General features: G+C 30.6%; 1 protein-coding gene across 1 annotated transcript; it reads left to right on the plus strand.

Moving 5' to 3' along the window:
* Positions 1 to 10595: 10595 nt before the first annotated feature.
* Positions 10596 to 13552, plus strand: LOC145955729 (1-aminocyclopropane-1-carboxylate oxidase homolog 12-like). The gene is made up of 3 exons (XM_083070821.1): positions 10596 to 11289; positions 11685 to 12006; positions 12784 to 13552. The coding sequence occupies exons 1-3, from the start codon at positions 10772 to 10774 to the stop codon at positions 13033 to 13035; spliced, it is 1092 nt and encodes a 363-aa protein (XP_082926947.1). The 5' UTR covers positions 10596 to 10771; the 3' UTR covers positions 13036 to 13552.
* The last annotated feature ends 5086 nt before the right edge of the window (positions 13553 to 18638 follow it).

The following is an 18638-nucleotide window of genomic DNA, read 5'->3' on the forward strand; positions in this document are numbered from 1 at the left end:
CATGAAGATTTTTTAATAACAAAATAGAATAACATATTTTCCATTTTATTATTGCAAAATTCTTCATACAATTAAAAATTGTTTAGCCAGTAAAATGACAAAAAAAATGTTTTTGTTAGTAAATGTTTTCTACCATGATAATCACCACCAAATATACAAATATTGTAATAGTAAATAAAAAAATATAATTATAATTATTATCTAATTTAAACGAAATGAAATTAGCATATCTTAAAAACTAAACTCAACTTGTTTTATTTTTACAGAAATAATGTATTTTTGTTAGTCAATTAAGACATTCTCACTCATGGGGTTAAAAAAATTATCAACTTCAACATATTTTAATGGAACTAATTTAATAAATAAAAAAAGTGAAGAAAGTACCAATAGGAAATTTCAATTATTTTATAATGCTTTTCTCGTTATTTTTTAAGATACATAACATGTATATCTTTTATTAAATTTATTTTTTTTACTTATTTTAATTATAACTATGTAATACATCACTCTTATCCTAATTAGATGTAATAATTAACTTTTAATAGCTTCCAAATTTCAGTACATATTTTTAGGGAGAAAAGACATAGGATCAAAATCGAAAAGAAAGATTAAAAAAAATGAATAAATAGGAAGATAAATCTTTCTCATTCATTTAAAAACCATTATCTATGGTTACCAAAAAAAAATCATTATCTCTAATAGTTAAGAAAATATTTGCTAGACATTTTCCCACTTAAGCTTTCAAGTTTTCTAAAGCATGTTCATAGGTATAAGTTAAATGGTATTAAATGTATTTTCTTTATTTTCTAATCAGTAGGGTCGAGATATTTTGTGTCTCTATTAAAAATAAAAATAAAATAATACAAATATATTGATCTTGTTAGTGTTATGATTAATCCATTAGTTTTAAGTTTTTAAATTTGATAAAAAAATTTTTTTTTAATTTTTTAAAATAGAAGGGTATAATGGTTAAAAAATATGGAGACCAAAGTGGTTACCAAAAAGGGTATCCCCTTTATATATTAGTATAGATGTGAATGATTATTAGAATATTTGCAATATTTTTATATATAATAATATGTTTAGTCTAATTATATGTATATCAATATTAGGTTGTTTATATTTATTTTTATTATTATGTTAATTTATTAGTCGTTGTTCTGAAGTTTGAAATATAATTTAATTATTGATTGATATTATATTTTCAAAATTTTATACAGATATATATACACAATGACATCAAATGAAGAATTTCCTATAGGAAGACTAGAAGGTGCTCCAAGCGACGATATTGGATGGCATTTTGGAGTACCTATAGCAGGAAATCGCAACAATGTCCAATGTAAACTTTGTCAAAAGATAATAAGGGGTGGCATTACAAGATTGAAGCAACACATAGCACATGATAAACTTCAAGTAGCAGGTTGTCCAAGAGTCACGTCATTTGTTAGGGAGAATATGATGAAACTTCTCAAAGATAAAAAAGAAAAAGAAAATTGACTTTATAAAAAGAAAAGAAGAATTTGAATCTCGATTAAGAGAAGATGATGAAGAAGATAGTGACGAGGAGATGAGGATAGCTTCGCAACAAAGCATTAGATCACAACGTGAGTGGGAAGATAGACAACGATTCAGACAACAAATAGAGGGATCTAATAACATCTATGAATCAGGTGGAAGCTCTCGCATGAGTATTAGTCAAACTTCAAGAAAAGAAGATGCTACTTTTGCTTTAAGATCTACAAATGTGGATCTTGTGAGAAGTAAAAGTATGAAACAACCAAAAATAGGTGGGGGTCTTATAAAAACATTAAAGAAAAAGCTCGGAGAAGCGGTAAGCAAGTTTATAATTTATGAACGTTTACCTATGAATTTATCAAATTCTCCATGGTTGCATAATTTGATTATTGCAGTAGCTGAGGTAGGTCCATCAGTTAAATATGGCCTACACCTTATGAAGTTTATGATGTGTATTTAGAAGCTGAATATAAAAGCATTCAAGAATGGATAAGCAAGTTGAAAACTACATGGAAGGAAAAAGGAGTAACAATAATGTGTGATGGTTGGACAGATAGTGTAAATCATACACATATTATGAATTTTCTAGTGTATTGTAGCAAGGGAACGATTTTCTTGAAATCTATTGATGCTTCTAATGTTAACAATAGAAATACTGATTACTACTTTCAGTTATTGGATAAGGTTGTGGACGAAGTGTGTAACACCCCAATTCTCATACTTTGATTGAGGGTAATTTGGTAATTTTCAGGGTGATTTAGTAGCCCAGAACGGGCCATTCCCAAATTGGAACGGGTCGTTCCAAACTACTAAAATGAGGGTGATTTTGTAGTTCAGAACGGGTCGTTCCCAGACTGGAACGGGCCGTTCTAAAATACAAAAATTGTATACAAATTTTAGATGGGAACGGGGCATTCCCAATTTGGAACGGGGCGTTCCAAATCACGAAAAATGCCTAAATCCCTAATTGAAAACGGGTCGTTCCAGATATGGTCGTTGTGGGTTAAGAGCAACCCTAGAACGGGTCGTTCTGGTTTGAGAACAGGCCGTTCTGGATGAGAATTTTACACATGCCGTCAGAGTCCAGAACGGGCCGTTCCAGATTTGAAATGGGTCGTTCCGGCGAAGCCTGATGCCTATAAATTGAGCTCTCTGCCACTCCCAAAAAGCACACTTTTCATTTTCTGACTTCTTTTCTTTTACACTCTCTGAAGAGCAACGGGAGCCTAGAGGAAGAGACCAGCAAGATCCAGTTTTAGCGTCTTCTTCTGCTTATCCGGGTAAGGGGGGAGTGAGAAACCTCGCTCGGGGATGTGAGAATAATTGTTGGGTAGTAGGGTTAGCTCCCAATCCCTTGCCTGATGCATGCTTCTAGGAACAGGCAACATATGAACGTTATGAACGTTTTCTATTTTGCCTCCTAGTTGTTCTGTTGGGCTTCTTGTTAGATGTGATGTGTAGATATGTGATTGATTTTGAGAATGATCATGTTTTGATATGTATTAGAGTGCTCTATGGGTTCCTACGGGAAACCCTACGAGAAATAGGTAAAATAAGAATGTTTTATGTTTTGCTTTTTGAATGCTCTATTGCGTTCCTTGTGTGATGTTGAGTGTAAATATGTAATTAATTTCAAAATTAGATATATTTTGATATAAATTAGAGTGCTCTGTGAGTTCCTATGCGAAACCCTATAAGAAACAATTATGAATAAGACTGTGTGAAATATGAACAAATGACATGAGACATGATGTGAATGAGATAAGCTATAACTATGAGAATGTGAGATGTGATGAATGTGAAATGTGATGAATGTGATAAGACATGAAATTCCATGACAAGTAAAGTGATGAGTCCATTGTGAATGTGTGACATGCATCATTTGCATTTATGAGCTAATCAGGTGTACCTTTTGGTCACCAAGTGATGTAACCAGCTAATCAGGTGTACCTTTTGGTCACCAAGTGATGTAACCAGCTAATCAGGTGTCCCTTTTGGTCACCAAGTGATGTAACAGGTGTACCTTGTGTTACCACGTGATGTAACAAGCTAACAAGGTGTACCTTAGGGTCACCAGTGATGTAACATGCTAACAAGGTGTACCGTAGGGTCACCCACGACGTAACATGATGATATGATGAGAAATGTGATCATGAGATACGTGACTGGCGTCGCATGCATGCATCTATGAGTCGAGTCCATGAGATTATTGCATGATGAATGATTATGCGTGTGTTATTGTTGTATGTATAATTTGAATTTGCATCTGATTAATGAGTAGTTATGATTGTGATTGTATGATTTGTGTGTGTTACCTAACTATTATTTCTACATCTAGAACCGAGTGAGATGTTTCTCACTCCCTTGTTGTTCCTTGTACGTGTTTACAATTGTGTTGCAGGTGATCATCAGCATAAGGATGTTGGTGATGAGGCTTAGGCTTCAGTTGGGCATGCTCTGATAGGATATGTGACATCGGGGCATAGCTAGGTGTAGTTAGGATTTCATTAATGTATTTTGTTTGGAAGAACTCATGTTTTATCTTTTCCACATTTGATAATGTTTTAAGTTGATGAATGTGAATTCTCTACTCTCATGTTATTAGAATTGTTGTTTTAATTCTACATATTTTAAACCCAATAAAATGTTTTGCTTTATAATTATTTCATATGTATGTTGGGGTAGAGGGTGTCACAAAGTGGGAGAAGAATTTGTAATTCAAGTTGTTACAGATAATGAAAAAGCACTTAAAGCAGTTGGTCAAAAGTTGATGGAAAAGAGACAACATTTATATTGGACTGCATGTGCAGCACATTTTTTGGATCTTTTTTTGGAGGATATAGGAAAAAAAAAAGAATGTGCAAAATTTATTAAGTGATGCAAAAGTAGTAACAACTTTTATCTACAATCACACATGGATTGTAAATCTCATGAAAAAATACACTGGAGGTAGAGAAATTGTTCGTCCTGGTGTTACCCGATTTGCAACACAATTTACAACTTCAAGCAATTGCGCAACAAAAGCAAGGCTTGAGGAACATGTTCAACTCAGAAGAATTTAGACGATCTAAATTTGGAAAAGACAAAAATGGATTGGCATTTGAAGCAAGAAAATTGTTATTGGCAATGATTTTTGGAGCAAGGCTAATTATATATTGAAGGTATTTGAGCCTTTAGTAAAAGTTTTGAGGCTAGTTGATGGTGATGAGAAACCAACAATGGGTTTTATATATGAGGCAATTGATCGAGCAAAACAATCAATTCAAAAAATTTCTTGTTATTATTCTTAATACCAAGAAATAATTGACAAGCGTTGGAGATTCATGCATTCTGATCTTCATTCTACTGGTATGTCATTGTAATTTTACTTTTATTATATAAAGCAATACATTAATACGTACAATTATAGATACATATTGATTAGCTATTTATTTTTTAGGGTATTTTCTTAATCCACAATTTCAATATGGAGTTGAACATCGATCTGATGTATATCGAGAGACATTTGAAGGGACCAAAAAGGTCATTATGAAATTGGAGAGAAACATGAATGATCAAATTAAAGCTTTAAACTCGGTTAGTAATAAATAATTATATTTTGTTTTTTAAAATTATTGTTATATAACTATGTATTGATATCTTATACAATATAATGTTATATAGTTGGTATTGTTTAAAGACATGGGTGAAACATTTGCTACACCTCAAGTTCACAGAGCTTGGTCTAGAATGAATCCAGGTAAATATAGTTTCTTCCTTTCTCAATAAATAAATGTATTTTTTATAAATAATAACTTTTTTTTGCTTGATCTCTTAAAAAGTTGAATGGTGGTTGATGTTTCGTTCATGCTCTCCTGAACTTCAACGTGTGGCTATTAATGTTTAAAGTCAAACAACTTCAGCCACAAATTGTGAAAGAAATTGGAGTACGTTTAGCTATATTCATACAAAGACAAGGAATAGGCTTAAGTACAAAAAGTTGTAAAAACTTGTCTTTACACATTACAACATGAAATTGAAAATGAGGCATCAAATGAGAAAAAGTCAAGAAGAAATTGAATCAAGTTTCAATCCAATTAATCTTGATTATATATTTCGAGAAGATGATCCATTATCTGCATGGATAGAAGAAAGAGAAAATACAATTTTAGATGGAGTTCAAAATTCAGAGTGGTTGCCTCGAATTGATACAGATGATGAAGATGTGGAAGGTGGAGATAGTGATAATGATGGTGGTGACTTAAGCCCACCAAGTAATAATAGTGGTGATGATGGTGTTGATATTGAAGGTGAAGAAAATGATGGTGAGGATGATGAGGATGAACAAAGACAAAATGATCCATATCAAGAGATTCCATATAATAGGCGTGACACAAATCTGGTAATTGATTTAACTACTTCTATGCCAGGTATGATTCCTCCTGATCGTTCATTTTCAGGTGATAATAGAAGAGACAATTCACAAGTTAGAAGAGGAAAAAATAAACAAAATGTGTCATGTCAAGATTCTTCATCTTCTCATATTGAACAAAGTTTTAGTGACTTTAATATTGATGATTCTTCAGAAAGTAGTCAAGGGTACTATCCACCATTAGTTTATCAACATCCTTATTTTAATGCATACAATCAATATGGAAGTGACCAAGTTCCCTCATACCACCAACCATCAATGAATTATAATGATCTTTATTATCAACAACAAAGTGGTGGATTTTTTTATTATCTTTTTGGACAAGGAGCCACACAAGGGGATAGCCAAAGCGAGAGTGGAGGCTATGATCATCCTCGTCACTCTACTATGTGGTAATGAGTATCATGTGAGTTAAAAATTTATTATATATATAATATTTTACTTGTGAAAAAAAATTCATTGTTTTACTACAAAAAAAATTGCATTTAGCGACCACCAAAATCGGTCGCTAAATTGCTAAAATCGGTCGCTATTTGCCTTAGCAACTGAATTAGCGACCGAATTTAAGTAGTCTCAAAAACCCTAGTCGCAAAGCTATATAGCGACCAAAAAAATTTTGATCGCTATTTAGTGACCGAAAATTTTGGTTTGGCAACCAAAAATTTTGGTCGCAAAATGGTTGCAATGATTTTGGTCGATGATGTGTATGAGGACCAAATTAGTGACCGAATAAATCGGTCGCTAATTCGGTCGCTAAAGATTTATTTTTTATTTTATTAAATTTTATAGACATTGCAAATTCGGTCGCTATGAAATACTATATTTGGCCTCTCAAGAATTCTATTTCACAATATTTCACTTTTCAAAATGTTTTGTCCTTAATTACCAAATTATCAACCATTAATAAAATACTAATTTAAAATCTTATCAAGTTATATCATAATATTTTCATATCAAGTTTAAAATAAGATATTAGTTATAAAATATATGTTAATTTGTGTTGGAATTTTATTTCAACATGAAACTTTAAAATAAATGTGCGAATAAAAAAACTCCGTTAAAACAGTCACGTATTCTATTAATTTAATAGAGAAAAAAGCTAGGAAACGCATTGTGATGTATTAAAAACTGATCAAAAAGAACCAGCGGGTGGTTTGCCCAATTAGTTAAGGGGAAAGACTTAAGATTTTCTTCACGTAAGTCTGTGTGTGGATTCGAGCTCTACTGTTAGCAATTTTAGCCTTTTTAAACAAAATAGGTGTAATTGTAATAAAAGGGAAGTGTATATATCATAAGTTAAATACTATGAACATCTATGAGTAAATTAAAATCAAAGGATAATAATTTTTTTAAATTACTAAAAATATTTCATTTTATAATTGTTTCACAAATTCTTACTAATTTTTTGTATAAGTCAATTGCTTTTAAACAATGAAACTAGCACGATTATATCAATTGAATTGAATGATTAAGCCTAACTTTTAAAATAACAATTGAAATAAAATAAGTTTCATGAAAATAATTTCAAAATATATTAGGTAAACAATTTTTATATATAATAAAATTAAAGACAAGGATTAAAATAATCAATGGGGTTAATGTAATATTCATTTATAAATATTTAAATAAATTATAAGTAGCAAGGTATTATTTAATTGATGTTTAAAATAAAATATTTTATAATATCTAAATGAATTGATTTTTAAGATAAACTATTATATACATATTTAATTAATATAATTTTAAAATATATATGTATAATTAGATATATTTTAAATAAATATTTTTATATTAAAAATTAATTTATCATTAAAAAAAATAAAAATATTTCAAAATATGGTTGTTGTTGAATCAGTTTCCCATGGTAAAATCATATTCATATATAATAATAGAATCATGTCTCCTCAAATAAACAATATCTACCTCAAAGTAGTACGAGCATAATCGAAGATAGATGGTATAACGTATTTTAAGTAATTGATCTCATGTATTATTGGTGTATATATTTATATATATAATTTATTTTATAATTTTTATTTATTAAACTAATGGAACATTAACTATATTTTATCAATTTTAGATTTGTTTGATAAATTTTTATTAATCCTTATATAAGCCAATTATTTTTAATTTAATGGAACTAACGTGTTTATATTAATTGAACTAAATGTTTAAGTCAATTTTGAAAATAATAATGAAAATAAAATAAGATTTATGAAAAGAAGTTTATTTATCTTAACAAAATTGGAAAACACAATAAATTATGTATTTTCATATTATCTAATAATGTAATAAAATATTAAGCATGGTAAAGAGAAATAAATTTCTCAAGAGAAAAATAAATAAATTTTCTAGATAAATTATTATTTAAATTAGTCTAATTTTTTTTTAAAAAAGATGCAATTAAAAAGATTATTATTTAATTTTCTTTTATAGCATTATGTTTCTCATTTTTTAATACATCATGATATATTAATTATTAATTTTAAATTATATAATTTGTATTATTTTAAAAAATAAATTAATTTTATTGGGAGGGTACTGATTTTTATTTCTTATCATTAATATTTTTATCATTATAAAAATAACATTATATATTTTTATATTTGCTTTCATTTAAAATAAATATATTTCTAAATTTTTTAAAAAATTTACATTTAGCGACCGATTTTAATTTAGTCGCTAAAATTATTATAAATAATAATATTTTTATTTTTTTAGTGATCCATTTTAATTTGGTCGCTAAAATTATTATAAATAGTACTATTTTTATTTTTTTAGCGACCGATTTGAATTTGGTCGCTAAAATTATTATAAATAATAATATTTTCTATTTTTTTAGCTATCGATTTTAATTTGGCCGCTAAAATTATTACAAATAATAATATTTTATTTTTTAGCGACCGATTTTAATTTGGTCGCTAAAATTATTATAAATAATAATTTTTTTTTTATTTTTTTAGCGACCGATTTTAATTTGGTCGCTAAAATTATTATAAATAATAATTTTTTTTATTTTTGAGTGACCAATTTTAATTTGGTTGCTAAAATTATTATAAATAATAATATTTTTATTTTTTTAGCGACCGATTTTAATTTAGTCGCTAAACTTATTATAAATAATAATCTTTTTTTTATTTTTATAGCGACCGATTTTAATTTGGTCCCTAAAATTATTATAAATAATAATATTTTTATTTTTTTAGCGACTGATTTTAATTTAGTCGCTAAAATTATTATAAATAATAATATATTTTTTAATTTTTTTAGCGACTGAAACCGTTACGTCGCTATTTTAATCAACAATTATTATTTTAGCGACCGATTTAGCGACCGATTATTTGCCACTAAAAAATTCGGTCGCTGATTTGGTCGTTAAATAAAATTTGCTACCAAATCAGATTTGGTCGCTATTAGCGATGAAAAAAATCGGTCGCTAATTTTGGTGACTGAATTGACTTTTTTTTGTAGTGTTATAGTTTTACAATATTAATAAAAATTTCATATTTTTTCCTTGTAGTGAAATGCATCTCTGAAGGGTGGCATTGCTTCTCAGATAATTGATGACAATGAAACTTGTGGGCAATCATATTACTTTATGTCAAGCCATGTCCTTTTTTCTTTCTTGTCTATTTGAAATTTGTCTAAATGTGTGTACCTTTAAGTTTTTTTATTTGTGTCAATGAGACAATTTGCTTTTGAGATATTATGACAAATATTAAGTGGGAATTAATGTAACAACTATTGTGTTCTCTTACTTTTAAATTAATTTTAAAATAAATTAAATCATTCATTAAAATAATAGAATATTTTAAAAAAGGAATAAAAATGTATAAATCTTTAAAAATAAAACACATAACAATAATTACAATTTTTTTTATATTTAGTGCAAATAATTAATAATTTCACATCACAACAGCCGCAATCCGCATCGCAATACTCGCAATACTCATAACCGCAGTAACTGCAACCGCAACCGCATTTAAAACCATGCTCTAGACTTCGAGGGAGTGACCGTTGCTACCCAAGTTCAATATTGCACAGTCCACGCTTCAGAAACTTTGCACCCCTTAGAAGAAATGCCTAGTGGTGAAAATTCTTGGACGTACTGTAGGTTTTCTTACCATGTGAGAGAAGTTACGTGCCATATGGAAACCTGAAGGAGGTTTTGACCTAATGGATGTGTCACATGGTTAGTATATGGTGAAGTTTGATGTTGATGCTGGTAGAAAGTGGGTCATGCAAGAGGGATCATGGATGGTTTTTGATCACTATTTGATCGTCTGACAACGGTGACCAAGATTTGTGGATTATTTTTTCTGGATGGTATTTCAAGCATATCCAGAGTAGACAAATGCTTGGGGATACCAATGATCCAAGGGACAGCCGAAATGTCATACTTCAGCCATATTGTAGAGTGATTAAAGAATAATTAATTAAATATGCATTTGCTTACATTAATTATTATTTAATCAGAAATCGTCATTTTAATAAACTCTTCATACACGTGAATTGGATAACAGTATTAAATTTAAATTCTTAGTTTCTATCACAAATGAATAGGCCAAGGTTTTAGAGACTTGTACATAAACTAAAAGAATAAATTATTTTAATTAATTTAAAAACATGAAATGCATCAGCACGACGAAAATTACTCATTAATTTTAGTTTTTGGTGAATATTTTAATTTGTTGCAGTGGAAGATATCGAAAGAAGATAAGAACCATTACTGCTGCATCGTGCATCATTGATTGCTTACCAACACATGCGTTTTTAAGTCTTTGGTGTTGCATAAATAATTCTTACTAGGCTCTTCCTATCACTCTTCAAGTTCCAAGGAAAATGGGAACAACTGACCCTGACTTTGATTTTGTTTTAAGCCAACGCAAAGCATTTGATGAAACCCAAGCTGGAGTGAAGGGGCTTGCTGATGCAGGTGTTAAGAGTGTCCCTACCTTATTCCTCCACAAACCACAGAAATTTGAGAAAGCCTCAAATTTAGGCAACACAAGGCATGTTATTCCTGTCATAGACCTTGCAAATATTGGCAAAGATCCAAGTAAGCGCCGAGAACTTGTTGACATAGTCAAGGAAGCATCTGAAACATGGGGTTTCTTTCAGGTGGTGAATCATGACATCCCTGTGAGTGTTCTTGAGGAGATGAAAAATGGGGTGAAAAGGTTTCATGAGCTGGATACTGAAGCCAAAAAAGAATTCTATTCACGAGATAGATCAAGATCCTTTCTGTATAATAGCAATTTTGATCTATACGGCTCGCAGCCAGCACTTATTTGGAAAGATAGTTTTAGGTGTCGATTGTATCCTGATACCAAACGAGAAGAAATTCCTTTAGTATGCAGGTATATATGTGTATCAAGTATGTATTCCTTTATATAGGTTTTACTCAACCACCATAGTATGATATGTTTAGCAGATAATCATGTTTTTCAAGTATGTGGTAAGGAGTTTGATCTCTAAGTTTGTATATATGACATAGTATATCTGTTGGGAAAAGTCAAATCTTTAATAGATTTTAGTATAACAGGAAATTAGTCTCTGACTCTCGCTGAAAATACATGGGTTCACTCAAAGGTTATGTTAATCTGTGATTTGTATTCATTTCCATATAATATAATATAACATCAAAGTTGAAAAGTTGAAGTTTGAAAGATTAATCTAAAGCTAACTGACACAAAATTGGAAAGGTCTAAAGTTGAAACTTGTCACCCTTTTGATTGATTGCATATTCTTGCAGAGATATACTGCTGGATTACAAGGAACACATAATGAAACTTGGGATTTTGCTGCTTGAGTTGTTTTCAGAAGCTCTTGGTCTGAATCCATGCTATCTGAAAGATATTGGATGTGCTGAGGGGCTTTTCTCTCTTTGCCACTATTATCCATCATGTCCTCAACCAGATTTGACTATGGGAACCAATAACCATTCTGACAATGATTTTTTCACAGTGCTTCTCCAGGACCACATTGGTGGCCTCCAAGCGAAATATTATGACAAGTGGATTGATATAACCCCTGTATCTGGTGCCTTGGTAATTAATATTGGGGATCTTTTGCAGGCAAGTTTTCTGTTTTTCTTTGATGTGTTTATCTCCTGCAATTTTTGTTAATCTATTCTATGATGGATATTACTTACATCTATAGTTTCAACAAATGATCATGACACTACACTAATGAAGTAATTAGAGTATATTCTGCTCAATGTACAATAAGCCAATGCTACTAAAATAGGACAGCAGTGGTACTGAACACATAGGACCTATGTGAATTTCAGCAATGGACCAATGATTTTTGGACATCTCATTTGTTTTAAAAAAATTTATCAACTCTTCTGATTTTTCTCCACCTCTCTCTTTCTACCGTATCATATCACCTATCATATCTATACTTTTTTCTCTTTTATCTTTCTCTAATTCTCTCACTGCGTTGTATAGTATTTTGGGTGCCCAGATATATTTTTCGTATTGCTTACTCCATCTTCTATCTTTCTTGAGATGCTTTATCTTTTGTGTCTTATAATATTCCTTAATGTATGAGTAAATTTACTACTTCTGCATAACCTGGACGGCTAGATCCTTCAAACCTTCAATCATCTCACTCCTAAATAGATAATAATATGAATTCCCCAATTTGTGGAAGGTATGCCAGGCATAAAATAGTTTTCATTTTTCCATTTTCTCGTTATAATTGAATGCTAGAGTCAGAATCACACATTTGATCCATCTTCTTGTTTGTTCCCACCTAGTGAGACATGAATTTATTGTTTTTATCTGTTGTTATTCGAATGATCATTTACATGTAACCATGCTGCTAATTGTTGTCTGTTTGAATTATAGTTTATTACAAACGACAGATTCAAGAGTGCTGAACACAGAGTGCTCGCAAATCTTGTTGGTCCAAGAATATCTATTGCATGCTTTTTCAGCCCAAGTGCGAAGGTATCCTTAAGGATTTGTGGACCTATAAAGGAACTATTATCAGAAGACAATCCTCCGAAGTACAGGGAAACTACATTTGCAGACTATGAAGCCTACTATGTAGCAAAAGGACTAGATGGTACTAGTGCTCTTACACGTTACAGGATTTGATCTAGGAAATATGTAGAAAAAACTAAAGATTAGTAAAAGGTTGAAGAAGATCAAACTGATAGAGATTAGCCTCTGAGAAGTCACAGAGAGAATTTTCTGTAAGAAATTAATGTCTCATATGTGTGGCAAATGAAAGGATATAACTTGTGAGGATATATTATTCAATTATTTTGAATGAAAGGGCATGACTTTTGGGAAGGAGTTATTATGTTTTAATGAAGGGGTACATTGTTTGATGGAAACAATATATATATATAATGGAAGGACATGAACAGTCCCTATCTCTGTTTATGAAAGTTTGTCTCTTAAAATTACCATCAAGAAATAAAGAGTACAAAGAAAAGATAAAGGGAAAGAGATAGAAAAGATTCTTCTTACAAATTCTACAAGATTCAAAGTCATGAATCTCATCATGGATCAAGATTAGTGTTTTTTTCTAATCTTATATGTGAAAACTATGAATTCTAAGATTCTATTCGATTATTCAAATATTATGTGAAATTTTTACATTTTCTGATTCTGTGTATTTTATATTATTACTGAAATGGAAATGATAAACTTGTGTGCCTTTATATAGTAAGCGTGTATACATAAAGGAGTTAGTTACCGGTCACCAACAAATTCAATTGACTAACAATAATTAAATAGTTATAAGTGTCACTAGCTATAAGAAATTAAACTGAGTAGAACCAAGAGCATGTTTGGATTCATATCAATATTAGTTGGATGTGGATCACGAGAAGCAATAATTAGTTGCTTTTGCATTAATTTTGATGTGATTCTTGTTTAAACTCCTGAAACCAAACATGCACTAAGATTATCAGCCCCACAAACTGAGGATGATTGGTGTTTAGCATCCAAGCTTGAAAACAAAAGAGGTGACAATCAATAATAACATGTTTGGTGCGCTCATAAAAACAAGGTTTGTTGCAATGTGTGAAGCACTCTTGTTATCACAAAATAGCATTGCTTGTTTTTTGGAAATATGAAGGCCTCTAAGAATATAATTGAGCCACTGTAGCTCACAGGAAGCAGCAACCATTCCTCTGTATTCGGCCCCTAAGGATGATCAGGCAACTTTGTTTTGTTACTGAGCGTCATGAAATCAATGAATTACTGTTGGACAATGGCAAATAACTGAAATAAGTATTAGTTTTTACAGCTTTTTTCCTTTTAGTTTTACTGCCGCTGCCTTTTGATGTCTCTCATCAGTTAAAAAAAGGAATATATTTTATTACTGTTTTTTCTATACTGCTTTATTTCTTCTTTTTTTAAAAATGAAAAAGATAAATGGATTTTCAAATAATTTCAATTTTCAACCAAACGTCTTAACACAATGGTTGTAAAACATGTTCTAAGACATGGAGGTTTGGTACTTCCAATTTCGATTTGCCACGAGTGTAGATTAATAAAATAACAATGTTTGGCCAGAATTCACACCAAACACATTAATAGTCACCTTTGGGAAATTACATAGATAATGTCCATGAAAAAAATACTTCCATTTTCTGATATGTTTCGTTTTAAAACAACATAAGTAGAGATGTAAAAAAATATTTATATCTGTGCTCGTGGACAATAAAAACGAATATTTTTAATACCACATGTTAACTGGGTGAATACAGATACCATAATATTTGTACATGCGGGTACTCGCTAATATTTAATTACATAATTTTATATTAAATTTGTTTAATTTTATGCAAATGAAATGCTTTAACAATTAAATTTAATTTTTAAATTGAAGAATCTTAATTAATAAAATTGTGTATAATATTTGAATTATTAAAGTTTTGATTTTTAAACAATTACTTTTAAAGAAATTATTATAAAAATGATTTTTTAAAAATTATTTATTTTTAAAATAAATATTTACGGATATTTATAAATATCTATAAATATTAAAAAAATACATGAGTACCTACTTAACGGATATCTGTACAAATATAGATATCTATATGGATGAATATCCATTCATGTAAAGAGCATATATTTATCCGACAAAGAGAATAATGATGAAATAATATTTGTACTCACCCGTAAGTAGAAGTGGTGGCCAGGTGGGTGCTATTCTTTAGGATATGAGGGACTCATTTGTTGATAATACATAAACCGTTTTTTTATCTTAGAATGGTGTATTGGTTTAGGATTTTAAGATACTTCTTTTAAGTAAAAAAGTATGTACATGTCACTTAAAAACAATCCAGTGGTATTCAATCTGAATTTTCAAGATTTTTTAAAGAGTCCATTAAAATCCATTGATATTCATTTGAAACTTTTTACAACTTAAAAATAATTCATTGGTATTCAAACATATAAAGATTTTAAAGGATTGTTGTATTAGAGGGATTTTGAATAACTTTTTAGTGGTATCTATAAACACCAAATTCATAAAACAATCACATCCAAACCCATCAAATTTTGAAGGATTGTTTAAAGTGACTTTTCAAGTGCTTCAAGAATTTTCAAGTGAGTTTTTCATCTTTTTTTTCCTATGCTTCAGTCTACTCTTTTTTTTTTTGCTAATAATACTACACTACTGCTTATATATAATATTGTATTACTATTTCCATTCCATTTTCCTATTTGGTAAAACTCCAATACGTAAATGACAGTATCATTGACTTGCTCTATTTTTCTCTCTATTCTCTTTAATTGACTTGCTCCATTTTGCTCTATTTAGTTGGGTTTGTTCCCCACATATATAACACAAAAAACTCTTGAAATTTTTACTTTTAAATAACAATTTTTTTATAACACGTGTCCAGAAAATAGAAAGGTGAAAGCTGAAATTTATATCATGATCTCTACTATCAACTATAGATCTTCAAGACCTTGTAATCAATTTAGATTTTATTAGAACAAAAAATATATAAAAGATGAATTTGAGTTAGGGTTTTTGTGAGTAGAATGAGATGAGAATGAATCTTAGTTGGGGGAAGAACTCTCTCAACACAAAAACTACTCCCTCCTTTGAATTTGTTAGCATTATCATTCCTCCTTTTATGAATCAAAATTAAACTTTAAATCTATTTATTTCTTTTTTCACTATGAATTTTATTTTTAAAATTTTTTATGTGAAACTAGGATTTTTTTATATATATATTTTAAATCACAAATTATAAACAATTTGAAATGTTCTTTAGAATAATTTACATTTACATTATAAATATTTTAGGCTTAAATATGTTCAAACTACCTTCAACTAGGCCAGTTTTCAGATTACTACTTATTTTTTTTTGTTTTAATTACTTGACTATTTTTTTTTCTTTTAATTTAGTACCTAATGTTAGTCTCCCTTCGTTAAATGATGACGTGGCTGACAGACTGTCACATCATATCCAACAGTGTCTACCATGTCATCTAAAGGGCTACCACTCCTCCACCGTCGCTGATCACGACCTCTTCTACCTCAACCTCGTTGTCGCCCCTGCCGCCGCCTCGATCCAATCGCACCTCACCGTCCTGGAGCTTCTCTACATGAACGACTTCACTGCTGCGATGGACAGTGAGTCCTTGGAGCATCGCCTCGCACGAGTCCTTTCCTGGAGGAGAAACCTTAGCCACGAGTTCCTTCAACTCTTCCTCGCTTAGGAAGGGGATCAATCTCACTACTCTCTTCTCCTCTTCGTCCATCCACGGCACCATTTCCAGGAAATCAACGCATCAACGCACACACTCCTTAAAGAGAAGCTCCAACACCACCACTAAAAAATCTAGCATCGTGGATGCGCTGTCCACCGCGGCGGCGAAGTTGTTCGTGTAGAGGAGCTCCAAGATAGTGAGGTGCGATTGGATCGAGGCGGTGGCGCGAGCGATAACGAGATTGATGCGGAAGAGGTCACGATCAGCGACGGTGGAGGAGTGGCAGCCCTTTGACGTGGCAGACACTGTTTGGGTGATGATGTGACAATCCGTTAGCCACATCATCATTTAATGAAGGGAGACTAACGTCAGGTACTAAATTAAAAAAAAATTAGTCAGGTAATTAAAACAAAAAAAATTAATAAGTACTAATCTAAAAATCGGCCTAATTGAAGGTAATTTGAACATATTTAAGCCAATATTTTATGCCTCCGTTAACTTATATTTAATTGATTATTTTTTTTTAATTTAATTTTTTAAATATTATTTATCTTTTTTAATATTAATTTTACACATTATTTTTGTAATTAAAAAAACTCTCTCAAATCTGTTAAATTATATTTATTTCATTTTTATGTTAATATATAAATTTTTAATTATCTAACCATTCAGTCTATTATATTTTAATTATATATTTTAATTTAATTTTAATAATTTATTTTTGAAAAATTATTAATATTTAAAATAATTTTATATCAATAATTGTTGATTATAAATTCAAATTGTAGTTCATATATTTAAATATGTCTATTTATTATGAATTTTAATTATAATATAATTTAAACATTAAAAATATTTGTTAAATTTTAATTATATAAAATTATCATATATAATATATAACTAAAATACTAATTTATATATATATATATATATATATATATAAACACTTTTAGAGTGTAACATCCCAATTTTTATTTCACTTTTTATTTATTTATTTTTAATTAAGGGTATTTTGGTAATTTTACAAAGGTAATAGGGGTGATTTAGTAGCTTGGAACGGGCTGTTCCGGAATTGGAACGGGCCGTTCCAAACTACCAAAAAACATGTGATTTAGTAGCTCGGAACGGGCCGTTCCGGAATTGGAACGGGCCGTTCCGGAATTGGAACGGGCCGTTCCGGAATTGGAACGGGCCGTTCCAAACTACCAGGTTGTGTGTGAGTTAATAGCCCAGAACGGGCCGTTCTCAAGGTAGAACGGGCCGTTCCAGACGATTTAATATGCCTTTAACCCTAAATGAGAACGGGCCTGGAACGGGGCGTTCCCAAAATTATGGCCGTTGGGGGTAATTAATGCACACCAGAACGGGCCGTTCTGGTTTTGGAACGGGCCGTTCTGGATGTATTTTTTAGCCACGTTTTAAGGGTCCGGAACGGGCCGTTCCGGATTTGGAACGGGCCGTTCCAGCGTAAAAAGCCTATAAATAGAGCTGTTTGCCACTCCCAAAAAGCACACCTCTCATTTCTGACTTCTTTTCTTCTGCTCTCTCTTCTTTCCTCTACTTTCTGCTTCAGACCGAGGGGAACCCAGCGAGGGAGATCAACCAGATCTAGTCTAGATTCAGCTTCTTCATATCCAGGTACGGGGGAAAAGGGAATTATTTATATAGAGTTACATGAGGGAATTGGGTAGAGGAAGAACCCCTTAGAATTATGAGCAATTTTAGAAATATTTCTGTTTGAAGAATTATTGGCATTATTTGATTCTGTATATATTTAGGACAATAAATATATAATTTGTTTGTAAAAATGATGCTCTAGGAGGGAGAACGAAATTATAGAAAAGTGCCTGTAGGTTAGGTTTTGGAAAAATTGGATTATTTTTGTTTGAGGAATTAATTATACCATTAGATTCCGTATGTGTTGAGGATTAGAAATATATATTTAAATCGTAAGAATGATGATCTGGGAAGAGAGAACGAAATTGTAGAAAAGTGCCTGTGAGCTAGGTTTTGGAACA

Source organism: Cajanus cajan, chromosome 3 (assembly GCF_000230855.2).
Source record: "Cajanus cajan strain Asha chromosome 3, NIPB_CcT2T_4, whole genome shotgun sequence".
Classification (NCBI taxonomy): domain Eukaryota; kingdom Viridiplantae; phylum Streptophyta; class Magnoliopsida; order Fabales; family Fabaceae; genus Cajanus; species Cajanus cajan.